Raw genomic sequence first — 13,233 nt, forward strand, 5'->3', positions numbered from 1 at the left:
AGTTATTTCATAGTAACAATAATTTTGGTAATTGTTAAAAAATTAGCAACGCTTTATTTTATAGAAGACTTCGAAAAATATTAAGTAGTGTTAATTTGCATCATTAATAATCATTTAAAAAACTTAATTAAGCAATATGAACATTTTCAAACTTAATTTACTTCTATACCAAAAATATTTTTTTACATATTTACAATTAATGAAACTGTAGGCTCCAACCATAAAAATAATCTAATTGCAATAAAAATAAAATTCAGGCAGTAGTAATATATTGAATATTATTCAATTCAAAAATATTTACCAATAAATAAAGTATATCTCATTACACTTTCCATAATAGGTTGCAGTTCTTTTATAGTAACAATATTTTTGGAAAGGATTAAAAAATTACTAACTATTATTTCAAAGTACAATCCATAAAATAATAGATTTTAAATAAAATAGAAAGTAAAAAAATTTTGAATAAAAATTTTACCTAAAACATTTTACTTTAAAAGATCCTAATTAACTAACCTTCATCATCGAATTGAGAGAGTTCTTCAGCCAACTTTTCTAATCTTAATCTCATCACGTCAACATCCATCACTGCTTGAAGAGCCGATTTCTCGCTAGCCTCCATTTCACGCGTTAAATGATAAATATCAATGTGGTCTTGAATAGGCACTTCACGTCGACCTAAAGCAGCCAGCAAAGTTGATTTTCCTAAAACGAACGACAATAAAATATTTGATGTATCAAAATATGCAAAATCAAAAAAATAATTTAAAGAATCACATGAATGTAAAACGTGTTGTAGCAAAAGTTTCAAAATCTTGACGGAATCACGTTTATGATTTGCAGAAATCCGCGAATGAATGGTCTTAACAGGGTGGCCACTCAAATCAGGTTTCAAATTTCCCTGATTTTTCCAGGTAAAAATCTTAAAATTTCCAGGTCAGCGTGTATTTTTTTCTTCTCATAAAGTGTAGGATGGGTACAAGTAAAGTGTCAATAAAGTATTTTATTTAAAATGTTATTTTTTTAATATATCATCTTGAAAAAATAACTAGACTAAATTTATTTTGACAATTTGGAAAGATTGTTTTTTATTTTTTAATGTTTTTTTACAATATTAATTTTTAAAAAATAATAAACATGGAGAGAAAATAATATGTTTAGCTTGTAGAATATACTGAATAAAAAATTTTTAATGTGTTACTTCGTGTAGTTTTTGCTCAAAGTTCAAAAATGCAGTTTTTGCTTCATGTAGTTTTTGCTTACTTCATGTACCAAATGGCAAATACAGAATGATAAAAAATCTTGGATAAGTATTGTTTAATATAATCTCATTAAGAAAAAGAAAACCATTCCAGGTGATTAAATTATTAATAATCAATAAATTACTAATTATCAATTTTTATATTTACAGTGGCTCCCAAAAGTGTTCTTTCACTTATAACTGTTATTCAAATAGGACTCTATTCTATTAAAATAAATATTTCAGAATGGGTATTCAATAATAAGATGCATAATCTATTCTTAACAAAACTGCATGAAATATTTTAAAAACAAAGCAAAAGTTTATTTTTAAGAAATCAAAAATAAAAAAGTAACAAAAATTTTACCTCACTAAAGTCATCATACATTTAAATGTTTTTGGATATCAGAATTAAAATTATGGTCTATTGCTTTAAATTCTTTATTTATTTGTAATTTAGTATCAATCTTATGATAGCAAAATTATATTTTAATTTTTACTTTCTAACTCCGTAATATTTTTGTTCGTTATTTAAAAATGGCTTTGGTCGTAATACAATAGACAACATTTGAAAGCTGATTATGTGTCATCATAACAGGTATATCACAGTAATGAATATCACTAAATTAGTTTATTGTGTCCTATTCCAATGTGCAATATGTGATAAATGCTTAAAAGGACTTCATATCAGAGATTAAAATTATAAAATTTGTGGAAAAATTCATATTTGAGTGTGGTAAAAGTTTGTTAAACTTAATAAAAAATATTCTGCTCAAATTTCACCTGACAAAAAAAAAACTAGTTACATTTACTTACATACTTTTAAAAGCTATTGTAGATGCGAAAGGAAACTCTACTAAATGTTAATTTAACAAAAAATATTTACTAATAGGTGGAGAGTTTTTTTTGAAAGTGTACGATGACTTTTGTGAGATCAAGTCTTTGTTACTTTTTAAGTACTGATTTCTTAAAAATAAACTTTTGTTTTATTTTTAAAATATTTCAAACAGTTTTGCTAAGAATAGAATATTTTTTAATATTAAATATCCGTTCTGAAATATTAATAACAATTAATGGTCTTATTTCATTGAAAGTTTTAAGTGTACAAACACTGTATTTACATTTCAATATAAAGCCATTTTATACTCTATTTAAGTGCTCTTTATAAAATTCATTGATCATATTTTCCTTAAAACAGTATCTCAAGTCAAATGCTTAAATAATGTTATTTTGTATAAGTATTATTTTTAGAGATTCTGTACACAAAAAAGAATGTCGCAAATACAAAATTTTCCAATTTCTTTTTGCAAATTCTTTAAAATTTATTCTGCTTTGTTTTTTCTAATTTGAAATTAAAATATTTAAAGAATTCGAATCTAAATACATGTTTTTTGTTAGTTTGACATAGTTAATTGTTTCTGCTTTTATAACTAGAAACTTGTACCTGTACAGTGCAAACCTGTACAGTACCTGTCCTTCTTAATAAACACATTTTTATATTCTATGTTTACACATCATTTAACATGTTTCCTATATTTTCTTTTGTCTACTTAGAAATCTCCCTGGAACGCAAGCAACATTTTTGAATTGTGATTACTATACAATAGGAATACATCTCCAGAATTTTGAATAAAAAATCAAATATTTACCAACAAAAAAGTAAAATTAAATGCTAACATATAGTTGGTTCTTATAAGAANCACGCCTAATGAAGGAAGCAGCAAAGCTTTCTTCATTACAGTTCTTAAAAGAACCTTTCTTTAATTAAAATACGTGTCATAAAAGGTTAAAATGAAATTGAGAAAATTAGAATTAATGCAACAATTATAAAGATTTGTCTACACATAGCTGTTAGCGATTGTAAGAAAAGGCTTTGCTGAGATTCACAGATTTTATTGCATGGGAGTACAAAAGCTTTCAGATAAAGAGTGCAATATAAAATCTATTGTTATTAAATTATAACCAACTAATTTTTGGAGAATTTTATAAAGTTAAAAATACTAAAACATTTTTTATCATTTTGTCAAAATAGAAAAAAATTAACTACCAAAGCATCCGAACAAACTTAAACCCTTGCCTATGGACTTGAAGAAAAAAATAACCTTCTAAAAAGAGAAGGTTCCACAATTCCTTTCTTCCACAATTTTTGCCATTTCTAAACTGTAAAGTCCCATAGCCTCCATAGATGTCAAAAATTTATCGATTAATTTAGCAACCATGGGAGAGTTATATAAAGCATTCTAGTTGAACAGGATAATTATGGAGCAAATTTTGTTGTAAGCAAAGCATCGTTAAGTTAAAAGATATATGAATCGGTTGGATATACAGTTCTTAAAAAAAGTGTGTATAACGGATGGTAAAATAATTTAAATTAGTAAAATTTAAAAAAAAAAAAAATCAAAAAATTTCCAGCTTTTCTTTAAAATTTCCTGATTTTTTCAGGTTTTTATCCAAATTTCCCTGATTTTTCCAGTATAAAAAAATTCCCTGATAATTCCAGATTTTCCAGGTGGGTGGCCACCCTGCTTAAGTTGTTTAATTTAAATATGGAAGAGTGTATTACCATCAACAAAAAAGAGTAATTTCTAAAGAGAACAATATTTTCAAATAAATAGCTATGTATGCATACAAAAAAAAAAAACAAATAAAGACAAGCACATTGCTGCCACCATGGAAAAAAAAAGAATTCCAGTAGAATTTAAGAAAAATAATACAGGGTATCTGCTACATTTTAGATTTTCAAATTCATGACTTAACGACGTTACCGTTTTCTTCGACAATAACACAACAATAAATTTTTTGAAAAAACATAATAACATTAATTGAAATGATAGGTATAACCAAAACTGTTTTACTCTGCATCTTCATATTTATAGACTTCAAATTTAGAAAACAGAGAAAAGAAAGCAATATGAAGCAATAAAATGGTTGAAAAAAATACAAAAGCAAATAATATTTTTTTCCCCTGCAGAATTATATTCTAAAGATACTTTTCTTGCTTATCAGTAAGGAAAGAAATACTCCTGATTTTTCTGTTCTCATTTCGGAATTAAAAAAATTACCAATAACTGGCTTGCGTCAGTAAGAATTTGAAATTGATAAAATAAAAATAAATAAAAAAAACTTCTGAAATCAGGGAAGTTGCATCTGTAAAGATAAGTTCTGTAAAGATAATTAGTTCTAGAAATGTTTTTTCTTTCATTTTTTGAAAGAACAATATAATTTTTAAAGAATGTGATAAAAACATTTTTTATTTTAATAACACATGACTGAGTGAGGATTTTGTTACAAATTCAGATGTTCGGAACACCATGAAACTGGGGGGAAGGGTTAAATTCCATTTTAAAAATTAGATTTTTCAGAGCCCTAAACCCATGACTTTCCATGATTTTTTTTAAAAAATAGTTAAAATCATGAGATTTCATAACAAATTTTGCTCAATACCGAAATTCATGATTTTCCATGAGTGCAGGTGCTCTGTATATATATATATGCCAAATAAATAAAGAACAGAATAAAGAATTTCTGCGACATATCTCTCTAACACTAATACTTTTAAAAATAACAAATATACTTGTTATTAAATTAAAATAACAGAAGATTTAACTTAAAAAAAAAAAACTTTTCGGATCATATAAAATAATTTATTTAAATATATAATTTTTTTTAATTCTAATATTATATGGGCAATATTCTTGCATTTTGTAGGGGGAAAACACACTTATTTCCTTTTTAGCATTTTGTAAATCATCAAATTAAGAAAAAAGAATTATAAAATTCGCAGCAATAACCAGCAAAAAAAAAAAAACAAAGATAGATGAAATCATGCAAATCGGATTCTTAAAAAAAAGAAAAGAAAAGGGGGCCTATCAAATGCGCGTTTTTATTTCGAGATTCAGCTGTAATAAAAAATATCGATTAAAAGTATCGGATTTTTAAAATTATGTGGAAATCAATAGTAAGAACTGCATAAAAAATAGGAAAAGAAAACCAAATTTTTTACTTCATTCTTCTCTATTTTTCATTATTCTCAAAGAAGAATAGAGAATTCAAACATTCTTCTCTATTTTTCGTTGTTCTCAAATGAGAATAGAGAAATCAAACATTTCTTATTCACTCGGATACGCGAGAAGGCACCTTAAAAAATAATTGAAAAGATGAGATCTTTCTGCAGAAAAAAAAGCTCAATTTTTTTACTGCCTTAAAGAAAAATGTTTCTGCAATAACTCGGTAGGCGATAATGTCCCTCACAGTTCTGCCATAGGGATAAAAAATATTATAGAAATGTACAAAATAAGACAGCTTAATATTGGGCTGCAGAAAAAACAATTAGATATTTGTACACATATACAATACTACTTTTAAAAAAAGACAAAACAAAATCATTAACACCACAAAAGTATAATAAACGCAAATTTTATGGCAAAAAATAATAAAATTTACTATTTTTAAATTAAAAATTAATTTGTTTAGAGAAAGAGAGCTAACAGTTTTCAGTATAATTTTATCTACACAAAATAATTCAAAATAGCATCAAATCAGTGCATGGAAACAACTTTTATAATACTCTTACATAAAATGATAACCAGTGTCATTTGGATAATATTCTTTCATACCCTTATTTAAAGTTTGTAATAAGAGTTCAAAATTTCTTCAATCAAAAAATTATAAAAGTTTCAACAATTCTGAAAGGGAAACAATGAGTATACTGTTTAACATATTTGTACAAATATAATTTAGTGAAAAATCCCTCAATTAACCATTTAAAAAATTCTAGGTTACAGCTACTGTATTATTTATTGAAATCAATCCTTTTAATATCAAATAAAAAGAAAAATCAATAATTTTGGAAAACTCCAACCTACAATATTTCATACTGTATTTGGTTGAAGAAATTCAATAAGTGTACCTCTTGATGACTGTGTTACACTTTCATAAAATGTGCAAAACAGTTCAAACAACGAATCCTGTAATTAGTGCATGAATCTTTGCACAGTTGATTCCATAACCACCAAGATTTTTTAATAATGTCACAAACAGTAGTACTTAACCGTGTCGTTGAAAAACACCTTTGCTTGCACGTCTGTTACGATACTCGCCAAATAAACACATTAATTAAATGATTCTTCTGTTAGAAATCAGAACTTTTAACGAAATTGCTACTCATCAAAATATAATTTTAAAAAAATGAGAAAAAAAAACTCTTAAATAATTATAACTTTGAAATAATTATCATTTCGGAATTACTTGTTTAACCCTTCCCTCTCGCTCCTGTTAAAATCACGGTTAGAGCTTTCGTCTTCTTGTGCCCATGATATTTTTGGGTTATAGTGTAATGCACTAAAAAGGTTTAAATATATCCATTTCATGTGCCCACTTATTTTACACACTAGATGGCTGGACCAAAATATGACAAATCAAATTGTACAAAGAATCACACGAATGTAAAACTTGTTAACAGGATGTAGCAAAAGTTTCAAAATATTGACGGAATTATGTTTATGATTCTCAGAAATCTGCGAATGAATGGTCTTGAGTTGTTAATTTTTGCAGGGGTTATTGTATTACAAAATGAAAAACCCTGAAAATTTATGTGCAGAAAATCGATAATAATTCATGTTTTGTACTTAACATAATTTTTTTTAAAATAAAATTTATAATTAAATTACCTACCAATGATGAGTATCACACTTTTATAGTAACTAATTTAAGAAAAATCTTAGTTCTTACAACAATCCCTATGTTCGATTTTTAAAATTGCATGAATATGAATTGCGATGTTGGATTTTTAAAATTGTGTGAACATAAATCGTCATACTGGATTTTAAAATCGTGGTTCGATTTTTAAACCATGTGAATACAAATCGCAATGTGCAATTTAAATTAGGTAAATACGAAAATGCTTGATATTCACAGGGGTGATTGTGATAGGAAGTGAAAAAACCTGAAAATATATAAAATTTATATACTATTCATATTTAATGTAATTTTTTGAACTAAGATTTAAAATTAAATTACATTTAAATAAAACACACTTTTATAAGACCAAATTTAATAAAAAATTCAGTTCTTACATGAATCGCTATATAGGATATTAAGAATGCGAAAACTCTAATCACGATATCGCATTATTGGATTTAGATCCTGTGAATACAACTAACGACATTGGATTTTAAATTCGAATGAATAGGAATCGCGATATTGATTTAAAAAACGCGTAAATACAAATTGCGATGTTGGATTTTTAAATCCTGTGAATACTAATTGAAATGTAAGATTTTTTTAATCACCTGAATACAATTCACAATTAATGATTCAAATCAGGTAAATACGAAAATTGATGTTCGATATTAAAATGATCACATGGTTATGAATCACGATATTAGTTTCAAATATTAAAAACGATAAAAATCCAATAAACAAAAAATCGAAACTGCAGAAGAGTCACTTGTTTTGTTAACACGATTTAGCGAAAGTTTCAAAAATTTAAATTTCAGAACTTAATTCTCACTTTAAATGTTTGATTGAGTTGAAAATTTCGATGGATTATAAGTTTTGATTTGCGTAAGTCTGTCAATCAATAGTTTTGAGATACACAGAATTTCGCAAAAAATCACATGCCCTGCTCCTAGACCTGGACAGATGATACGAAAAATCCGGAATACAATCACCCCTGTATTCAGGTCGCTTGATTCGGAATTGTGATATTACCTGATTCGGGTGCAGTTTCAAACATTCAAAATGGATAAAATCTGCCAAACTAAAAGAATCAGTTGACGGATTTCTGCCCACAGGCAACAGAATCACCTGTATGTAAGCGTCTCGATAGCGGAAATTTGCGGACTTTCTAAACGTGACTTTCGAATTGAGGAATCAGTGAACATTTCGCCGTATTATAAGTTTTTGATCAGCGAAAGTTCAAGAACCAACTGTTCTGAGAAATTTGTGATAATCCCAAAAAAATCGTAGCTCCTGCTCCTAATTTTTAAACCCGGAAGGATAATATGAAAAGCCTGAATTCTGGTGGTATACTCCTAGAATACAATCACCCCCTGATAGGGAAGAGTCTATTAGTTATTAATAGCTATGTTAAATAGAGAAGAGTTATTAATAGCTATGAACACATACAAAATACAAATAATAAAGACAAGCACATAGCTGCCACCATAAAAAAAAAAGAAAAAAAAAAGAAATCTATTAGAATTTAAGAAACATAATAGTTGATCTAAAATATCCCAGACTTTAGGAATTTCATAGATAACAAAAACCATATCACAATAATTATTTGTACATTTTAAATAGAGTAAAATATTTTTATTTATACTTGCCTCGACTTATTCACTAGAATTTAAAATGATTCTTTCATTTTTTCGAGTAGATAATTTTAAAAGTAATGGATACTGAAATCCTTTCACTTAATCAAGGGTCTGTCTAGGTTTTTTTTAAAGAGGTACCTATTTTGTAAAAATTTAGACATAATTTGTGAAAATTAAAAATTATATTAAAAAATAAAGTACGAAAAAATAAGAAAATATTTTCAAAAACTATCCCCACAAATAAAAATTATTTATGACTAGTAAATTCAAGTACATATTTTTCCCATATAAAATCTGCTGTTGTAAAATTTTGGGCTTAAAATTGTATTTAAATATTCATAAAATTACTGATTGTGCATAATTAAATTTCAACTTGAATTTAATAAAAACATACATTTAACACTAAAAATTATTTTAATTTTGAGAGCATTTTTGACAGGGTCATAAGAAATTTTTTTCCCCACAGAATAAAAAAAGTTTCATAAAAAATAAAGATCTGTTAGAATAAATTTACAAGTGTTTAAGATAATGTTCGAATATTTAGAATAATGTTTGAACATTTAAATATGTTCGAATTCGCACTTCCTGTGCAGTCTATAGAGAGAAAGCCTCATTTCATTTTGAAAAAAAAAAAAAAACTCAGCAAAAAAAAAGGTCGCTTTGATAAGACGTAATTAACCTGTTAGGCTTACCACATTACACTACCTGGCCACGTGCGTGCTACCATTCTGTAAAAGACAGCCAGCGGAAAAGCTCCTCCCTTCCATGGATTTCCATAGATTAAAAGTATTTTGTGGAACCACCATTTTTCCCTAAGTTGAGTTTGCAGGGTTACCACAGAAAAAAATGAACAAAATAGTTGCTTTTAGTAGCCTAAGACATGAAAATAGTTGCCTAAATAAGAGCAAAATTTTTTAAATAATATTAGTAAAATTTTATTAAATGACTTAGTTGTCATTTAACATGATCCATTTAGTCAAGTGGGTTCCAAATGTGATAATTCTTTTATAAGTGTTCTAGCAATAAATTTTTATGTAAAAAAAATTAGTATATTTAAGTAAAATTAAATATTTTAATGACCAGAAATGCATCGAAAAATACTTATTAAAAAAATTTCCCCTTTTTTAAAATCCTGCAGAATTTCGTAGCAATAACCATTGAAAACGCGATCAAAATGCAAAATACTTACAACGGAATCTGCGCAAATTGAGCACATTAAAAAGTGATAAATCAAATTTGCAATTCAAAATTTTAAATTTTTTTTTAAGAAAAAAATTTCTTGTGTTAAGGGTTATCAACCCAATTTATGCTAAAAAAAAACATCATTAGGAGCACAGAAAAGTCTCCCAATAGTCTCTTTTTCCTGAAAATAGTTGCTTTATTAACCTTTTCAGTCAAAAAAAAAGTTGTCGTAGTTGCCTCAGGTTGAAAATAGTTGTGCATTTTAGTCACCTGTGGCAACCCTGGTACAAAAAGGCCAAAAAACAAATCAGCATATATTCAAGTAATTAAATTGAGAGCATACCAGATCCATTCTGTCCTATCAATCCATAACGTCTCCCACAATTTAGTTCCAATTTTGTATCAGCCAATATTTCCACACCATGAAAATTAATTGAAAAGTTTTCAATTTTGATATCTCTTGATCTAGGATGTACTGCCAACACACCTGTACAAGCTCTTGCATCAGCATTCAACAGCAGATTGTTTTCTAGTTTATTGATCAGTTCCTCTTCAGCTGCATTAGGAAGATACAAATAGGAAATTTATAATTCCTATTTAAGTAAATGATGCAATTAAATTATAAATAAAGACCTTCTGTGCTGTTACTGACACAAACATGGTCATAGCTGCCAACCTGAATAGGAAAAAATCCAGGAGATTTTACGAAATGCAGAACGGTTGCACACTATATTAATTATACATAATTTTACAGATTTTTAATGGCATCAAAATACAAAAACTTTATTACACTTAAAACTGTAGTTAACAAACATTAAAAGAACTTTAAATACATTTCATTATGATAACTCATAATTTTAAAAGCAATAGAAAGATAATGAATCACTTATAATTAAATGGTTTTTTTAATTTAAAAAGTAATTAGTGAATGAAAAATAAATTAGTATACGGGCCCTCATTTCATCTAACCATTTAGATTATTCTACAATCATAAAATCTTTAATGAATATTGTTATCAACTAAAATTATAAAAGATATATTTCAAAAAAATAATAATTTGATTCAAATCATTTACCCTGCAGCAAAGCAGAGAATGCTCTGCTATTTTCAAGCAACAGGGAATTAATGATGAATGAATAATGAAAAAATTAAACGTTAATATTATGAAAACTAATAATGAAAAGCAAAAACCTGTTGATATTTTAACACCATTGCTCAATTGGCCGTCAGTTTTTTCTGGTACACCATTTGAATCACTTCCATTGATTTCTTCAGGTTTTTGATTAGGTTTTTTCTGAGTTCTGGCTTTTGCTGCTTCTTTCTTTTTTGCATCTCTACGTTTTTTAGCATCGGATGGCATTCTTATAAGTTACTAGAAGAAATAAACACATTTATAACTTCACTTTCTCTTTTTGATCGTTCAAATTTTTTTAAACAATCGACTTTCGTCTTATTTTTAAACAGGGATGAGATTGGCCAAAAGGCAAAAAAGCTGAATTTCCACATGAGTAAATTTTACGCATGTGCAATAATTTAATAATAAATTCCAGACAATTTAAGATAATAAAGAACTATGTGTTGACATAAAATTGTGTATTAGTTTATTATTACATAAATGATTACATTGATACTTAACATTTAGTAAAAAGAAAAATTATGAATTGAAAAAACAAAGCTAGAAATTATATTTCTCTTCAGTACACATAAGGGACAATTATTACTTGAAAAACTACCTGGTTTAGCAAATTAAAACTACTGAGAACATAGATTAATAATCCATTTCTTTTAATAAATGCTGTTACGTGATTTATAGCAAATATATCAGCAATGTGACTTTTTACATTATTTAAAAAAGAAAAGAAACTTTCATAATTGGAATCACTATGTTCATATTATATTCTAACTAAAGCCTTGTGAAACATATCAAATCAATAACTGTGAAGTAGAAAAATATAGTAACTCCTTAAGATACAATAATTGCTATTGTAGTTTGTAAAATTATATGATTATCAGCAACTGTTTAGTATCTTTCATTTGATAAGAATTTTGCAGTTTATAGCATAAATAACAGCAACATTATCTTTTAAATTTTTCATTTTGATGCTGAGTTAATTAACTCTTTTTCCAAAAAAATAGAATCACTTTTTAAATGATTGCTTTTGTTTGCTATATCTCTTATGTTTGCTACATCGTTTTTCTTTATTTTAGTTTAATTTGCTGCAAATGCTTCATGTTTAACAAAACAAGCAAAAATTTTTTTTAACAAGATCAAATTGCTCATAATGCATCTTGTGAGTGAGGGGAAACAAATTGGTGATTAATTTAGTCGTTAGCCCATCTTCAAACATCTTTTGACAAATCCTATTTTTTCTTTCTTTACTTGCTTTGTAATTGTAAATTTTGAATGTAAATTTTGCAGAATGTAAATTTTGAATATGCCTATATACACTAATAATTGTTGATAGAAAAACACATATATTGTAACTCATTAAAGAAAGACTTACTTCTAACAAGAATCGCGATAATTGATTTAAAAATCGTGCAAATACAAATAGTGATCTTGGATTTTAAAATTTTGTGAATATGAATCACGACAATGGATTTTGAAACGACGTGAATATAAAATTCAATATTCGATTTTAAAAATGAAAAATTACAAACTGCGTTATAGAATTTTTAAATCACGCAAATACAAATCACAATTCAAAATTTTCAGATGGCGTAATTACGAACAATATGTAATTTTTAGACAGCGTAACTACAAATCACGACGCATAATTTTTTGATCGTGTGAATATGAATCCCAATGTCTTATTTGAAAATAATGTATAAAATACGAAAATCTATGTTTGTATTATAACTGCATGAACAAATCACGACATTGGATTGTAAACTCGCCAGAATATGAATCCCTACATAGATTTTTAAAAACGAAAAAATACAAGTTGTGATATTGGATTTTTAAATCTCATAAAAAAAAGAATCACAACATACGATATTTAAATTGTGTGAATAAGAATCAAAATGTTAACAAATTCCGGGCTTGGGACTTCCAAAAGGCTCGCTTGAATCTAGAGGCGGGTAAAAAAAAAATGAGGAAAATCTTATCTTCTGCACGTAAAAGAGAAGAAAATAGCAAAAATAAGCAAAAATGTGGAAGGATTGGCAACTATGTAGTTTGAATTTTCTGTTTATCTTTGAAAATCGGAATTAAATATAATTATTTTATTTCAATGGCTGAATTTTTCGAAAAAGCAGAACATTTATATTAAAAACAGGGTTGGGTTTTTGACATGACAAGGGTATAATACTGGTTTAAACCGTCAAAAACTGAAGTTTGCCAAGAAAATATATAAACTTCAAAACTACCAACAGTTACCATGCATTATATTGAAATTTAATTATACTATAGGTAATCAGCAGGTTTTAAAATATTTTTTAATTAAAATTAAGTTACCCGAGTTATTTCAAGAAATTCTGCTGTTCTCTTCAAATGCA

General features: G+C 26.8%; 1 protein-coding gene across 1 annotated transcript in view; it reads right to left on the minus strand.

Moving 5' to 3' along the window:
• LOC107448034 (ATP-binding cassette sub-family F member 2) overlaps positions 1 to 13,233 on the minus strand; it is a gene marked incomplete at its 5' end in the record, with an annotated part of 56,567 nt that overhangs the window by 39,355 nt on the left and 3,979 nt on the right. The window contains 3 exon segments of the mRNA XM_043055651.2: positions 514 to 702; positions 10,079 to 10,291; positions 10,927 to 11,107. Of these exon segments, the coding sequence (XP_042911585.1) occupies positions 514 to 702; positions 10,079 to 10,291; positions 10,927 to 11,095 (571 nt within the window).

This window comes from Parasteatoda tepidariorum, chromosome 8 (genome assembly GCF_043381705.1).
Source record: "Parasteatoda tepidariorum isolate YZ-2023 chromosome 8, CAS_Ptep_4.0, whole genome shotgun sequence".
NCBI lineage: Eukaryota > Metazoa > Arthropoda > Arachnida > Araneae > Theridiidae > Parasteatoda > Parasteatoda tepidariorum.